General features: G+C 35.2%; 1 protein-coding gene across 1 annotated transcript in view; it reads left to right on the top strand.

Annotated features, from left to right (window-relative positions):
* Window positions 1–11,967, top strand: part of LOC101349996 (ovostatin) — a 79,300-nt gene extending 67,333 nt beyond the window's left edge. Inside the window, exons 28-36 of the mRNA XM_023741483.1 lie at window positions 1,700–1,771; window positions 2,094–2,301; window positions 2,845–3,065; window positions 4,422–4,637; window positions 7,553–7,677; window positions 8,780–8,870; window positions 9,411–9,479; window positions 9,724–9,826; window positions 11,900–11,967. Coding sequence (XP_023597251.1) covers window positions 1,700–1,771; window positions 2,094–2,301; window positions 2,845–3,065; window positions 4,422–4,637; window positions 7,553–7,677; window positions 8,780–8,870; window positions 9,411–9,479; window positions 9,724–9,826; window positions 11,900–11,967 — 1,173 coding nt within the window. The remainder of the gene's footprint in view (window positions 1–1,699; window positions 1,772–2,093; window positions 2,302–2,844; window positions 3,066–4,421; window positions 4,638–7,552; window positions 7,678–8,779; window positions 8,871–9,410; window positions 9,480–9,723; window positions 9,827–11,899) is intronic.
* The last annotated feature ends 5,871 nt before the right edge of the window (window positions 11,968–17,838 follow it).

Below are 17,838 nucleotides of genomic sequence, written 5' to 3'. Positions count from 1 at the left end.
TATATATTTATATGCTTTACTGGCTTTGCTTCTCTAGAGAACCTAGCCTAGGACACCTTTCTTCTTAACAAATGCAGCATTTTCTTTCTTTCCATCAGATTAAAAACTCTAAAAACTCAGATTTTTCTAACAGTAATTGTGGTGATGGTGGAGGGGATGGGGGTGCGGCAGTGGCAGGATTATTAGTAAAAGTATGAATGGAAGTAAGAGTAATAATAGAACTAGGATACTCACTAATATTGTAAGACTTTATCATTTAAGAAATTCTTTGTTAATATAGTTTAATTATTTGAACTCAATTTGTTTAGCTTTTACTTGTTAATACCCCCAAGGTAAGTGTTGATGAATGAATTTGCCTTTTATTTTAGAGTTTTTCCTAAACTTACATTTTCTTCCTGATTATTATGGTAATATTTATTGAAAGTAGCTTAGAGAATTTAATATAAGGAATGTATCAAAATATCATTCATATGTCAACAATTCAGCAATAACCACCATGAATATTATGGCATATTTTCTTTCTTTCAGTCTTTTTTCCTATAATATATAAACATGTTTTTCCATAATTGGGATTATAATCTATTATTTTTTAGTGTCCTTTTTTTGAAACCTAACATTATATGTAATGAAGTCATTAAAATGATTTAAGAACATAAATTTAATAGCTTTATAATAATCTACCACATGGACAAACTATAACCTACTTATTACTCTCATTGAATTTTCAATAATGTTTTATAAACGGTATTACATATAAATACTTGTCCCTGGTGATTATTGACTTAGGATATATATCTAGAAATGGAATTTTTTAAGGATTGTGAAGTAATGTCACCAAATTGTTTTCTAATAGTTATTCCAATTTACACTTCTATCACGTATTGCGCATCTATCTGACTTATACCACTATTGCTAGCACTGAATAAGATAGGTATTAAAAACAAAAATCTTCACAAATGTAGGAGCAAAAAGTATGGGGTGCTTCATGTCTATTTTTGTTTACAAGTCAATTGGTTCTGAAGACAAATACTTTTCATGTGCTTATTAATTGCCCTTTAATCTTTCTGGGTTACTTTTATTTTCTTTATAACTAATATTAACCTGATAGAATTCATTTCAGTGTATTGTATAATCTGTGTATGATCTATTCCTGTATTCTAAATAGGTCATGTTTATCTTAACACCTCTTTGTCAATTAACACCTCAACTAATTTTTGAATCAACTTTCTTACACTGTTTTCCATACTTGCTAGGATTTCTTTCTGGTCTACCTGTTCTGTTCCACTGACCTATCTTTTTATTTTATACTACACTCTTTACTCTTGTACTATTATAGCATGCATTTTCCATGCAATTTTCTGTATTATTTCTAGGGTAAGGAGGAGGGTGAGTATTGAGATAGAAGTTTGCAGAGCACTCTATGCCTCCTTTGATTACAAATACCTCCTTAGGTCCATAAATTATTTTAAAAGTGATGGTCCTATTCCTATAAATTCTCTGGATTTTTACTTGCTACTTTCTGATTTTATAAACAGCACCTTTTGAAGAAGTAAAAAAAAACTCACCCTCCCCCCAAAAAAAATGCAGAGAGAAAGCAACCTATCTGAGTTTTCCAAATATAAACAATGCATAAACAGAGAAAGGCATCTCTCCCTCTGAATTCCATGAGACTGACATGTTGCCCCTATGTTTTATTCAGGGACAAGATGATAAGATTTCTCTCACTGCATATGTTATCAATGCACTGATTGAAGCTGGTCACCCAATCTCGGTACGTAGCCCTCTGGTGATGCTCCTAACTTGCTTCTTATACACTCAAAATATTTTACTCCAACAATGCATTAATACAGACAAGGACTATGTTTGTAGCTACCACAAAGTAATGCTGAATTAATATCCTTCTTAATAGGCAAATCACATCTTGCATGTGTAACTATATAGAAATTAAAATGTGTGTGTGGCATTTATCCTTTGAACATTTCAACGCAGACAAGAGTATTCCTGTTTTTTTCCAGTGATGAACACAACAATATCTGCCTTTGCACATATGTGTTTGTGTATGCAAATGATTTTTGCTTTTCTTTCCCTTGCAGTTGGTGGCAATTCAAAATGGTCTCCAATGCATACGGGCTGCATCTATGGACAGGGCGATTACTACCTATGAGCAGGCCCTTCTGGCCTACACTTTCACTTTAGCGGGCTATGAAGACAGAAGGAAATTCTTTATCAATGAGCTGAACAAAAAAGCAAAGAAAGTAGGTGAGTGCACTGGACCTTTCCCAGTAACAATTCGCATCTTGAGTAAGTGGAATGGTTAGCAGTGGTGTACTTATCATACCGTTGTGTTTCATCTTTTTATTTCTTATGGTCAATATATATGCAATAAAACATTTGCCACTTCAACATTTTTTGCATGTACATACAATTCAGCGACATTCATTGTGTTCATCATGTTGTTCAACCAGCCCCACTATTCATTTCCAAATTTTTCCATTACCCTTGAGCAATGACTCCATCTTTCCCCACTTCCTTCTGCCTGGCCCTGGTAACCACTAATAAACTTTGGTCTCATATACTTGCCTATTCTAGATATTTCATGTAAGTGGGATCATATAATATTTGTCCTTTAGAGACTGGCTTATTTCATTCAGCGTAATGTTTTCAAGGTTCATCCATGTGGTAGCCTGTATCAGGACTTCATTTCTCTTTATGACTGAGTAATATTACCCTCATTTTTATTTTCCATTGTCAGATTTATACTCCTCAAATATGCCCCATCTGACCATATACATATCCCATGCTTTGACATGGACACTGCTGAATTCTTTGCACTTTTTTTGTCAGGTGGCTCAGTGCACTGGGAACTAGAAAAGCTGCACTCTGTGGCAGGTGCATATCCCTACTACCCTTGGGCTTCCTCTGCAGAGATAGAGATGACCTCTTATGTCCTGTTGGCCATTCTCTCCAAGCCACAGCTGACCTCAGAAGAGCGGTCCTATGCTTCTCAGATTGTACAGTGGGTGGCAAAGCAGCAAAATTCCTATGGAGGTTTCTCCTCCACGAGGGTAACTATCTTTTTCAAATCTCTAAGTACAAGAAAATTAAACCACCGCTTTGTATTGGTGGTATTGGTCTTTGAGTTTATATATTACATTTATCCAATTAAATGGGTTTGTTGTCACTATAAAACTTGCTGTTGTTTTTTAAAATTTGCTATCTTTTAAGTTTTTTTGAAGAGTATAACATTTTATCTAGTAACTATCTCTAAGTGTTTATTCAAAAGTTAATTTTCTTTTAATTTTTAAAATGGGAGTTTAAAAGCCATCTTAAAGTTGGTGTATGAAAGGACACTCAAAATTAAAGGTTGTGATATGTATCGGTAAACTTTTTATCAGACAGTTGTATCAGTTTGCGTTGTGCATCAGTGATGTGTGAGTACTTTTCATTATATGACTTCATTTGTAAAAATCTTTCTGATCTGGTGCAATAAAAATTGTAACTCACTCCATATCAAAATAAATCTCCACTGTTTAGTTAGGTACAATAGGCTTTCATTTTTAAAAGCCCTCTTTTATTTTATGTATTATCAATTGCCTGGTCATATCATTTGCACATTTCCCAATAGGAATATTAATCTTTCTGTTGACTATTGATAAGATTTTAGAATACGGTAAAGATATTATACATATACTCTTGCCGATTTTTCATTTTCACTTTTATCATGCTTTAAATATACAGATTATTTTCTTTTCACTTTTACCTAGTATAATCACTCTAAGGTTTCTTGCTTTAATACCATGCTACAAGAAGCTCTCAACACAAAAACTATTATAAAAACATATATCCATACTTTCTTGTACTATTATGGATTAATTTACTACATTTCAATTATTAAGCTATCTAGGAGGTAGTTTGATTTATGGTGTGTGGTAGAGACATAACTTCCTTTTTTTAATGGCCAGCCAGTTGTCTCAATGTCATTTACTTAATAATTAATTTCCCCAATGATTCGAAATACTGACTTATTGTATAATAAAGTTATATATATTTTGGTGTTTTTTTTAAGGCTTTCTATTCTTTTCCAGTGGCTTTTTGGCTTTGTTATATGTTTTAATATCTGATAGAACAAAGCCTGACTCGTTAGGCACCTTTCAAATTTCCTTGGCTTTTCTCACATTTTTATTCTATTAAATGATGTTTTTGTCTGTGTTAGTTTAAAGGTTGAACTTAAAGACAGAAATGTTGGCATTAACTCCATTTATTTTCAATTAATTTTACAGTACTCAAGACACAGTAGTTCACCAAAAAAAAGAAGGCTATTGCATTTTAAATTGCTTTTAAATGATTCACAGCTCTATTTAGTTTAAGATTTCTAAATCCCATAGTATGCTCTAATACAATTTACGACATTATTATTTTAGGATACTGTTTTGGCTCTCCAAGCCCTGACCGTGTTCCAAAGGCTCACTTTCTCTAAAAACAGACAAAATTCAGTGCTGATTCGTTCTGATCAAGCTTTCTCCGCTGGCTTCCAAGTGAATGATGAGAACCGTTTGCTGCTACAACAAACCCAACTGCCGACAACGAACAGAAACTACACGGTGGAAGTGAGTGGCAATGGTTGTGTATACGTACAGGTAAATTAGGATTTTTATTTTCTAATTTACAAAAATTTTCAAGAGTGTAATAGATACCCGGATTCAACAATTCTTCACATTTTGCTATATTTGCTTCTTTCTTTTAATTTTAAAGTAAATTAGAGATGTCATGATACTTTTGAGTATGTCAGAGTGGCTCTCCAAAAAAAAAAAAAAGGTCATTCCATCATATAAACTGCAATGCCATTATCACAACTAACAAAAATTAACAGTAGTTTTATAATACAATTTAGTTATCAAATCTCTGTTTCAGAATATATTGTGTAGTTTTTGTTTTGTTTTGTTTTTCAAACCAGACTTCAATCAAAGACCATGTATTACAATTGTTTTTATGCTTCTTGGGTCTCTTTTAACTTAGCAGTTCTGTCAGTCTTGTATTTGGCATGACATTAACTTTTGAAGAGATCAGGCCAGTTGTAGAATATTTCTCATCCTGGATTTATCAGGTTACTTTCTTTTTGGTGTCACTTAATTTGTTGTCCCATTCCCTATATGATCTATAAACTGAATGTTAGATCTTTATTCATACCACATCACATCAGGAAACACATCACTATTAGTGATGTTGAGTTTGATCATTGTATTAACATGGTGACAGCCATATGTCTCCATCAGAGGTGCTATTCTTTCTCCTTTATAACTAACAATCAATATATAAAGTGATACACTGGAATAATATAAATATCTACTTCCACATCAGTTTTTACCTAAAGGTTATAACATGCATTGACTATCTTTGCCTACGTCAACTATTTCATTAAGAACTGCATAGCAGTCATTTTCTAATTCTATCATACCTTCCACCTTTATCAGCTGGTGTTCTACAGGAGCCCTGGTGGTACAGTGGTTAAGTGTTTGGCTGCTAACCAAAAGGTCAGCAGTTCAAATCCACCAGCTACTCCTTGGAAACCCTATGGGACAGTTCTACTGTGTCCTGCAAGGTCACTATGAGTCTGATTTGACTTGGTGGCAACAGGTTTAGTTTTTTTGGTTTGGTTCTTCTACAAAGAAGAGCTCCTCTGCAGAATCTGGGGATGCTGAGTTGCCTTTCTGAAGGGGCAGAATGAATGCTCAATTCTTTCCCTCAATTGGCAGTCAACAAAAAATAATCAGTGTGATAATCACCTCCAGTGGTAGCAAGTGAGTTTTGTGTTTGTTTATGGCTTTTTTCCTTTTGGAGTATTGTGAATATGATATATTAAGTCAATTACAGTCACTGTTTATTCTCATAGTCTTAATTGTTCCAAATCCCTTTAGGGTGTTTCCTGTGATCTTTCATCATCACTGCATTAGTCTTTGGATGCTTTCTTGGCGTCTTAAAAAAAAAAAAAGGGAGAGGGGAGGCTAGTTTTATTTTGCATTTTACCTACCTCAGCTATTTCACCAAGAAATATTAATCTTTTCAGTGGAGTATAGTATTTTAATTTAAGCCTATGTACCGGTGGTCCTTATTGCTACTGAGATACTTTTGCATTCAGGTTCTTGCAGTGGAGAGAGCTAGGGAACATAGTTTTAAAAACTGTGAGTCCCTACTAATATTCCTATTCACGTGTAATACTATCTATTAAAATGCATTCACGTATTTGAATATGCACTTGTATCTATTTTTTCAATCACTGTTTTTTCTTCATTTTAATATCATTGACACACTTTAATAACATACCTGTATTAGTCCTAAAAATATAGCGAAAATAGTTTTAAAATAACAAAGCAATGGTACTGGTAGATAGAACTACTGAATGAAGTTTCAGCCTTTTTTAAGTACTGTATTTGCTTTTAGAATATATACCACTAAATATATATAGCCAAAGAACTGTGTTCTAATTTTTAATTTGTGTGATTATGCTACCAATTTGATACAGTTAGGTTCATCAACTTCTATTTTTATTCAATTACAGGTTTGCTTTCTTCATTTAGATTTAATTTAGTTTTGTTGAATATGTGTAATATATACGCAGTTTAAAGTTAAAACTGTATAAAAAGTTATATTCAGACAAATCTCACTTCCGTTGCTATAGCCTAAACTCACCCCCTACTCACTCCTACTCCTTCTAGATAACTATATTTATGAATTTCTGATTTGTTCTTCCACTGGTTTTTGTTTTTTTTTCTCAACGTAAGCTAGTATGAATGCTATATATTCTTATTTCTTGTACATTTATAGACTTAGAGTAGCATTCTCTACAAGTATTTAACATACACTATTTCCACACTATATGGCTATACCAGAGTATATATACTAAGTCAAATATTGATGCACATTTGAGTTGTTTCCTTTCTTTGGCTATTACATATAGTGCTGTAATGAATAATGCTGTGCAGGTATTATTTTATACTTGGACTAGTATATCTTCAAAATGGAAATATTAGGTCACGTCTTTAACTAAGCCTATTTCCAAGTCATATTGTTCTGGATTTAGATTTCCCTGTTAGTTCGTTGACTGTAATCCTGGTACTCACCTTGATTCCTGCAGTTCTGACATTATCTGCTAGAATTTTATCAGTTTCTTAAGGTAGAAATCAGATCATTTTAATCATTATCCAAGAGACAATATAGATGTATTTCAGTTCTGCTACTTATTAGCTGTATAAGTTTTGATAAGTTATGTTATTTTGACAAGTTACCTACTTCTATTTAGATTATCTCACCTGTAAAATGGGGCTAAACGTACCATCTACTTCACAGGGTTGTTGAAAAGATAAAATGGGTTATTATATAAAAAGCACTTAAAAGTATGTACTCAATAAATGTTAACTACGTTTCTGTTGTTACTAAAGAAAATAGGAAGCACTGAGGTAAAAACTGACTTTTAAGTGGAAATGTTAATGTTAAGGTAATAAATGTAAAAGTAATTATTTGGTTAATAAACAATATTATTCTATATTTATTCTAGACAATCCTGAAATATAACATTCTACTCCCCAGCAAGTCATCTGGGTTTTTTCTTTCTGTGAATACAGAAAATGCTGTCTGCAGAGGATCATTTGAGAAAAAGTTTGACCTTGTTATTTCAGCCAGGTAATAACTTTTTTCTTTTTCTGTAAGTTTTTAGACATGCCTCTACCTCTAATGGCGATAGCATAATGTCTCTCTCTGCCTCCATGTGAAACCATATCCCAATTATTTTATGGAAGAAGTTGACCTGTCTTGATTCCCTAGGGGAATATATTTTATCTTGTTTAAATTGCCTAAACTGTATAAGATAAGCCACCACCACCACCATCATTTGCCATTGAGTCTGCTCTGACTCGTGGCGACCCCATGTGTGTCAGAGTAGAACTGCACTCCATAGAGATTTCAGTGGCTGATTTTTTGGAAGTAGATCAGCAGTCTTTCTTCTGAGGTGCCTGTGGGCGGATACTAGGTAGAAAAAAAAAAAGTGACTTGAAAAGTATGGAATAGAAAGGAGAGAAGGAAGTTGTAGGAAAAAAAGTTTTACAAATTCCTTCTTAAAAGATACCTCTTGCTAAATTTCCTATTTCGTGAATTAACATAGCGCAATCTCTTCATTCTGCAACACAAAGTTCCAAAGCAAGAATATCAGTCAGGTGAAACTTTTTGGGTTCACTTAGGAATAGGTCGAAATTTATGTTGCTTCATACTGTAACATCATTAATTCAGTTTATTACAAGACTGTTCTAATCTCAGAACAATGAACAACACAAAGATTATGATAAAACAGAATAACTAATACAACTGAGTTTTCTGTTTCAGTCCAAAAATTGTGTGTTTACCCACATTTAACTATGCCTACAAGCCACCAAATTATCCAATTCAGTAAAAATAATCTCTTTTAAAAAATCCTATAAACAGAATTACTGAATGAGAGCTTCACTTTTCACAGGGAAATTTGAGACTCTGGGATATTATGAAAACATACAAAAGTGAAAGTTAAAGCACATCTTAGATTTTCTGCATGTTGTATTTTCATATAATATTTAATTATATCAGCCCATTTGTTCAATTTTAGCTTAAGGAATATGTCAGAATGCAAAACCCTCTTCTGGTTTATCCTATGACTAAACAGCTTTGCAAGTGAATACATTTCTATTGGAAATCCTTTTTTTTAATGGTGACCAAAGTTTATCTGAATTTTAAATTCTGTGCTTTTTAAAAATAGTTATCATGGAAAGCGCAGCACTTCCAACATGGTAATCATTGACGTGAAGATGCTTTCAGGCTTTGTACCTGTCAGATCATCTATTGAGAAGGTAAAGAATTAAATGTTTTTAATTAAAATAACTTTGAAGTTGTCTATGACACATTAAGCCTTGTAACACACGGGCTGGCTCTGCTAATCTCTGCTCTATCTTCGCCACAAATTGATGGGAAAAAAAGACACTTTTTATATTCTCAAGGAATGAAATTTAAATCTCATATGTATCTAGTAGTACAACATCGTTTGAGATTCTCAAATTTATTTATATTCTTATATTGTCAAGACAGGAAATCATGAAAAAATAAAGCAGGTAGATAAGTTGTTATTTAGTTATTATTCTATTCTATTCAATATTCTATTTATTGAAAGTTTAGAAACTAATATTGTACAGACAGATTTCTCAAAAAATGTTGAATGAATAAACCTCAAAAGTTAATATTTGTTGCTGAGGCTATAGGGGAACATTGCAGGTGTTTGTAAAGATGTGGGAAAGCCACCAAATTGAAAATGAATATTTTTGTCTTTTTGAATAACCAGACATTTGTATTACTAGTCTCTGAATTTTCAGCACATTTTTTTCTCATCCTTTTAGCTTCAGAGAGATGGCAAAGTACAACAAGTAGAAACCAAAACCTCCCATGTCTTTTTCTATTTGGAGAATGTAAGTTTACTGTTGCTATTCAGTTTGTGTGTTGGTGTGTCTACGCAGCCACCTGTGCAATGCATTTCTCTAAGATTTAAAATCAGCATTGTTTTATAACATTTTTTAACATAAACTTTTTTATGTTTTTTATTTTCTTAAGGACCCAAGTACAAAAATAGCATAGTTAAAATAATTCTGAGTATTTGAAATGGAGAGAAATTGAGGAACTAAATTCCAATATGCCTAACGTATTTATTTCCAGGTTACTGAAAAGAAAATTCAGTTCTCATTCTCCGTTGAACAAGATGCACTTGTATCCAACATCAGGCCAGCATCCGTTCAGCTCTATGATTACTATGAAACTGGTAAGAATTTTATTGTGTTTTAATGTTCTGTTTATTTTCTACGTTAAATTAAACATAAACCAATTTTCATTTTTCTCTGCTGGTGTTGTAGCTGCCATTTTTGAAATCATCTTCCCTTATTTGATGTCTTCTAACTTTTAGTGCCACCTAATACAAACTGTTTCAAAGTTTCAATAGCAAACACACTTTGAGATTGTGTCTCTCCATAAAAGCATGACTGGCACAATTTTTCTTAACCAATCTTTTCACTAGAATGTTCTAAATTACTGCAGAAAATTGTAGATTCAGGCCAAACAAAGATAGTGGCTGTGAATATTGACATACAGTTTATTTATGCGTTAGTAAGGATTAGGGGGTGGTCGTGGTCCAGTGGTAGAATTCTTGCATTTTATGGGGAGACCCAGTTCGATTTCCAACCAATGCATCTCAAGTGCAGCCATCACCCATAGGTCAGTGGAGGCTTGTGTGTTGCTATGATGCTGAATATATTTCAGTGGAGCTTTCGGACTAAGACAGACTAGAAAGAAAATCTTAGCAAGCTACTTTTAAAAAATAAGCCAATGAAAACCCTATGGATCCACAACAGTCCGATCCCATTGTGCCTGGGGTAGCTCTGAGTCTGGAGCTGACTGGATGAGAGCTAAAATCAACAACAACAACGATGTGGAGTAGAGGATGCAGAAATCATGTGTTTATATGAATAGAGGAAGAAATTCATCTATTGTTAGTGATGATAGCGATACCTTGGTAAAAATATTTTGACAAAGTATTTTTTTAAGCCACAATCATTTATTATTCCTCACAATTCTATGGATCAGCCAGGCTGGCTGACCTGGGCTGGCTCAGCTAATTTCTGCTCAGATTGCTCCTGCGTTTGCGGTCAGCTGGTAGGTCAGCTGGCTGGATAATCTAGGGCTGCGGCATTCAAACGCCTGGTGGTTGGCAGGCTCTTGGTTGGAGGCTCGCTAGGTGTTAGCTGAGTCAACCTTTTCTGGCCTCTCATCCTTCAACAGGCTAGTTCAGGCATCTATCTATCTATCTAGTTAGCCATCATCTATCTATCCGCATACTGTCCAATACAGTGAAATTTTAAAATAAAACATACATTTAGAATCAGAGCTATTTTGTCAAGTAGTTTGGGATTTCTGCTTTCTTTCTGTTTAACCACATTTTTATTGCGTTGTTTTAACCAACGGTCAGGAAAGTTAAATTCTTACTGATATCTCAAAGCCAGTAAGTAACACAGCCAGGGCTATAAATTGGGTGTTTTTACTTGAAATCAAGGTTTGCCTGGACTATAACATTCTGCTTTTCTTATATAAAAATATTATAGCTATTAAGAAACTGAAATATAGATCTAACAACTACCAAAATATGAAAATGGCAAATTAATTATTTCAAGTCAGATTATATAAGCCAATAAATGGCTTACAGTTTTAGGTTTAAAAAAAAAAAAGTTATCTATTTTATACACACTGTATTTAAGTGCTGCGGCTGCTAACCAAAAGGTCAGCAGTTCGAATCCACCAGGAGCTCCTTGGAAACTCTATGGGGCAGTTCTACTCTGTCCTACAGGGTCGCTATGAGTTGGAATCGACTCAACGGCAACGGGTTTGGTTTTCTTTTTTTATATTAATAAATACTTCAGCCAAATGAGTGGGTGTTTATCCACTAAATAGTGATTTACAAACTTTGGGTTCCCATGCATTTAGTAAGTACATCTTTACCTGTTGCCAAAGACCTGGATGATCAAACTAAGTTTCACTGTCCCTCCAGCTCTTACGATAATGTGGACCCTCTACCTAGAAGCTAAAGTCCAAACCTCTACCAGGTTTTAATAGGTATTATATACAAAATGTCATACCTGAAACACATAAGAATGATCATATATGTATGCTTGAAATGTGGTATAATTCAGAGGAATAAAAATATATTTGGAAGATGTTGAACAAAGACACTGTTATAGTATCATAGACTTAGGAGATTTTGTTTCTGAACAGAGGTAAGAGGTAAAGATGATTTCTCTTAAACAGTATTGTGAGAGTGTTTCTAATCACAATTTCTTTCTTTCAGATGAATATGCACTTGCAGAATACAACACACCATGTAATCAGATGTATTTTGAAAGCTGCTACCTCTAGAATAAGGGTAATGAAATGGAAAAGAAGGCACCTTGGAACAGGGCTGAATATTGAGTGCACATATCCACTGTTTCAACGAAAGAAAAGCATCCAGAATCTTCCTATGTAGTAGATGTTCAAGTTCATCTCCCACAGACAGCATCTCCCCTTAGGTGTACCACCGAGGACTTCTTGCTTTCTGCCCTAGGGCTTTCCCTGGAGCCCTGGCAGCCAGCTTGTCCTTTGTGCAAATGCAGCAGGGAAGTACAGGTTTAATGCCTCCAGGGGTAAATGTCAACCAGTGGAGGACAGGAACCAATGAATAAACACTCCTGCCTTCTGCTTTTGGTCAGAGAATTCTGGGAGGCATTCCAAATACTTCTCATCAAGTCCTTGAAATTGAACTCCTTGTTGCCCATGGAGGCAGCTTCAATAACAAACCCTAGAATTAACTTTTTTCCTTCTCTGTCACAGTCTCCCTTCTCCCTCACTCCTCCTCCCCAGGATCATCTCAGAAATAAATGATTTGCACTCAAGTCCTTGCCTTTGATTCTTCTTTCAGGGCAACCCAAGCAAAGACAACCTATTACATCATCACTGACTAACTGCAAATATGTTTTATTAGATATGGAATATTTTAATGGGTTGATAATTTAGTTCTGGTATGTTTTTTAAAATAATTTCTTTGGAAACTGTGGAAAAGTAGAACTTTTATAAAATTTAAATGTAAACATATTTATTTTCCTTGGAAACATTAGAAAACTATTTTCAAATATATTCCTAAGGTGTTGACTTGAATGTAACTATTAAGATAAAATAATAAATTTTTGTTGTTTTTAAGGCACTAAGTTTAGGGTAAATTGTTACAGCAGCAATAGAAAACTAGCATAACATCTCACAAATGCTTTCAAATGTCACTTACGATTCCTAACCTCCCTGCAACATTCACACAATCAATCTCAGTCCTTACCCAATTACCCAGATCTAAGTAATGTCACCAACATCCACCCAGATGCTCTGATGTGGGTCTGAGACCTGTGTATTATTCTTTAATTCTCCCTTACTCATACCTGTCACATCCATCAGTAAGACCTGTCATTTCTATCTCCAAAATATATTTTCTAAAGACAGAGTATATATTTTAAATTTCTCATTTGCTTGTACCTCTTCAGTTGCTTCCTGTTATGCTTCTAATAGCAAATGCATCTTTTACTCTGATGTACATGATATTGCGTGAAGCAGCCCCAACCTCCCTCTCCAATTTCATTTTTTTCACTTCCCTGCTCTAATCACATTGACCTCTTTCGGTTCTGGCAATACTCAAGGGGAGAAAACAAATAAACTAAACAGATACATATTCTTTATTGCCAAGAGGTAGATACTACACATTTTACAGATGAGAAAACTGAAGCAAGAGATGTAAAATAATGAGCCCATTTTGCAAGTGGTAGAGCTGAAATCTGAAGTAAGGTAGTTGGGTGCTTTTACTACTAAATACTGTAATGCTTCTGCAACAAAGACAATAGTTTACATATAAACTGGAAATCTTGGGGATCCATGGATGTAGAGTAGAACTGCTTCATAGGGTTTTCAAGGCTGCAACCTTTTGGAAGCAGATCACAGGAACTGTCCTCTGAAGTGCCTCTGGGTGAGTTCTAACCACCAAACTTTTGGCTAGTAGTCAAGTTCTTAACTGATTGTGCCATCAGTTGGAATCGATCCAATGGTAACTAACAACAACAACAAACTGGAAATTAATATCAAATACATCAGTTATTACATTAAACATAAGAGATTGAACTCTCTCATTGAAACTCCAACTATCAGATTGAGTTAAAAATAAACACTCAACTTTATGCAATTTATAGAAAACATATTTAAAACAAAATGTTAATGAAAGGTCAAAAGTAAATAAATGGTCAAAGTGAAGAGGAACTTAGAAAATGTACCTAAAGAAATTAGAAGCTATGGGCCCAAGATGGCAGAGTAGTAAGACACTTCCAGTGGACCCTCTTACAACAAAGACCCAAAAAAACAAGTGAATCGATTATATATGACAATCTAGGAGCCCTGAACATCAAAGGCAAAGTTGAGGAACCGGCCTGAGTGGCAGGGGGAGGGAGAGACAGTTCGGAAGCATCGACAAGTTGCCAGACGTGACCCAGTGAGAGCCTGAGCCCTTCAGGCCAGATCAGCTCATGAGCGAGTGGTGAGGCAAGCAAGCTGTGGTGCTTGGGAGGGCTTTTCTGCACCGGCAGAAACCCAGTGGCAGAGAGTCTATTCAGCCACCCAGAACCAGTGAGAAGCAGCCCTCGATCAGCAAAAGATAAGCACTTGTGTCCAGCCTACTGCAAGGATCAAAAACACTCCACTTTAGGGAAAAATCTCTCTCCCATTTACCTCCCCACTCCCTGCTCTGCACTGGATCCCTGACAGGCTTCAGCAATTGCCAAGTCCCCTGGGGCAGAAGTAGGATCCGTAACACATCCAGAGCCATTCTCCTGGCCTTGGAGAGTGAACAAATGAACAAACAGGAAAAAATAAACTGCCGGCTCCCCTAAGCAGGAACTCAGGGTAGGCACAGCTCCTTTGCCTAGGCAGTGGCATAAGGGATCCATGGACTTTGAGTGCCTTTCCCCCTGCAGAGACTTCTGTGGGCCCATTTCAACAGCATAGGCCCTCATTACCACAGTACAACAGAGTATATACCTGAAGTCTAACTTCAACTGTTTCAGCTATGAGTGGCAGGTTTGTGACATTTGACACTGGTCTGCCCATTAAGCAGGATCTTTTCACCTATCCATGCCACCTAGCCCAAGAATAAGAGGTGCCCCCTAGTTCTTACAGCCAACAGCATCGGGTGCTCATAGTCCGGTCACAAAACCTACCCACCTACATGCTCTAGAGAACAGGGACACTCTTCCTCCTGGACACTCGGGGGTTGCCAGGACATTAGAGCTTCAAAGGTGCCAATAATCAAACTAGCTCACATGAGCAGCCTATTTGGACATATCAAAGCAAAACAAGAAGCTAGGACACAGTAAGTAAACATAAAATAAATAAATATAATAACTTATTGATGGCTCAGAGACAACTTTCAATACAAATCACATAAAGAGGCAGTCCATGATGGCTTCAGCAAGCTCCCAAAGTAAAGAATCTAGAAATTTTCCAGAGGAGGAAAATTTCTTGGAATTACTGGAGCCAGAATACCAAAGATTAATATAAGGAACTCTTCAAGAGATTAGGAAGGAAATTAAATACAATGCAGAACACGCAATAGAAGAAATTACAAGGATTAGAGAAGAGCATAATGACAAATTTAAAAGGCTGCAAGAATCCATAGAGAGGCAGCAATCAGAAATCCAGAAGATTAACAATAAAATTTCAGAATTAGACAACTCAACAGAAAGTCATAGGAGCAGAATTGAGGCAATGGAAGTCAGAATTAGTGAGACTGAAGATAAAGCACTTGACACCAACCTATTTGAGGAAAAATCAGATAAAAGGACTTCTAAAAACGAAGAAACTCTAAGAATTATGTGGGATTCTATCAAGAGGAATAACCTACAAGTGATTGGAGTACCAGAACAGAGGGGGTTAACAGAAAATACAGAGAGAATTGTTGAAGATTTGTCGGCAGAAAACTTCCCTGATATCATGAAAGATGACAAGATATCTATCCAAGATGCTCATCAAACCCCACATAAGGTAGATCCCCGAAAGAAAGTCACCAAGGAGTATTATAATCAAACTTGCCAAAACCAAAGATAAAGAGAGAATTTTAAGAGTGGCTAGGGATAAATGAAAAGTCATCTACAAAGGACAGTGAATAAGAATAAGCTCGGACTACTCAGCAGAAACTATGCAGGCAAGAAGGCAATGGGATGACATATATAAAGCCTTGAAGGAAAAAAGTTGCCAACCAAGAATTACATATCCAGCAAAACTGTCCCTCAAATATGATGGTGAAATTAGGGCATTTCCAGATAAATAGAAGTTCAGGGAATTTGCAAAAATCAAACCAAAATTACAAGAAATACTAAAGGGAGTCCTTCTGTTGGAAAATCAATAACGTCAGATAACAACCCAAGACTAGCACACAGGACAGAGCAACCAGATATAAACCTACATAGGGAAGTCACAAAAATAAATCAAGGCAAAAACACTTAAAATAAGGAAACAGATGTCAATATGTAAAAAAAGATGACATTAAAACAAAAAAGAGGGACTTAAAAAATGTAGTCATAGATTTTTCATGTGGAGAGGAAGTCAAGGCGATATAAAGAAATAAAAGACTGGTATAAACTTAGAAAAATAGGGGTAAATATTAAGGTAACCACAAAGGAAACTAACAATCCTACAAGTCAAAATAAAAAATTACAAAAACATAAAGACTCAGCAAACACAAAATCAACAACAGTGAAAAAGATGAAAAGAAAATACGTAAGGAAAAACGACTCAGCACAGAAAATTAAGCAGAACAAAGAAACTGTGAACAATACACAAAAAAAGACATCAAAATGACGGCCCTAAACTCATACCTGTCAATAATTACACTGAATGTAAATGGACTAAATGCACCAATAAAGAGACTGAGTCGCAGATTGGATTAAAAAACACGATCCATCTATATGCTGCCTACAAGAGACACACCTTAGACTTAAAGACACAAAGAAACTAAAACTCAAAGGATAGAAAAAAATATATCAAGCAAATAGCACTCCAAAAAGAGCAGGAGTGGCAATATTAACCACTGACAAAATAGACTTTAAAGTCAAATCCACCACAAAGGATAAGGAAGGACACTATATAATGATTAAAGGGTCACTACACCAGAAGGACATTAACTATAATAAATATTTATGCACCCAACAATAGGGCTACAAAATACTTAAAACAAACTCTAACAACACTGAAAAGAGAGACAGTTCCACAACAGTAGGAGAAGACTTCAACACACCACTTTTGGTGAAGGACAGAACATCCAGAAAGAAGCTCAACAAAGACATGGAAGATCTAAATGCTACAATCAACCAACCTGATCTCATAGACATATACTGAACACTCCACTCAACAGCAGCCAAGTGTACTCTCTTTTCCAATACACATGAACATTCTCCAGAATAGACCACATATTAGGCCATAAAAGCAAGCCTTAACAGAATTCAAAGCATTGAAATATTACAAAGCATCTTTTCTGACCATAAAGCCACAAAAGCAGAAATCCATAAAAAAAAAAGGCAAGGGAAAAAAAAATCAAACACATGGAAACAGAACAACACCTTGCTCAAAAACTACTGGGTTATAGAGAAATTAAGGATGGAATTAAGAAATTCATGGAATCAAAGGAGAATGAAAACACATCCTACCAGAACCTTTGGGACGCAACAAAAGCAATGCTCAGAGGTCAGTTTATAGCAATAAATGCACACATCCAAAAAGAAGAAAGGGCCATAATCAAAACATTACCCCTATAACTGGAACAAGTAGAAAGAGAGCAGCAAAAGAAGCCCTCGGGCACCAGAAGAAAGGAAATAATAAGAATCAGAGCAGAATTAAATGAAATAGAAAAACAACTGAAAGAGTTAACAACACCAAAAGCTCATTCTTTGAAGAGATCAACAAAATTGAGAAACCATTGCCCAAAATGACAAAAGAAAAACAGGAGAGGAAGCAAATAACCCATATAAGAAATGAGACGGGTGATATCATAACAGACCCAATTGAAATTAAAAGAATCATAACAGAATACTATGAAAAATTGTTCTCTGACAAATTTGAAAGCCTAGAGGAAATGGACAAATTTCTAGAAACTCACTACCTACCTAAACTAACACAAACAGAGGTACAACAACTAAATAAGCCCGTAACAAAAGAAGAGATTGAAAA

Source organism: Trichechus manatus, unplaced genomic scaffold (genome assembly GCF_000243295.1).
Source record: "Trichechus manatus latirostris isolate Lorelei unplaced genomic scaffold, TriManLat1.0 scaffold00182, whole genome shotgun sequence".
Lineage (NCBI taxonomy): Eukaryota > Metazoa > Chordata > Mammalia > Sirenia > Trichechidae > Trichechus > Trichechus manatus.
This window is presented reverse-complemented; position numbering and strand designations above follow the sequence as displayed.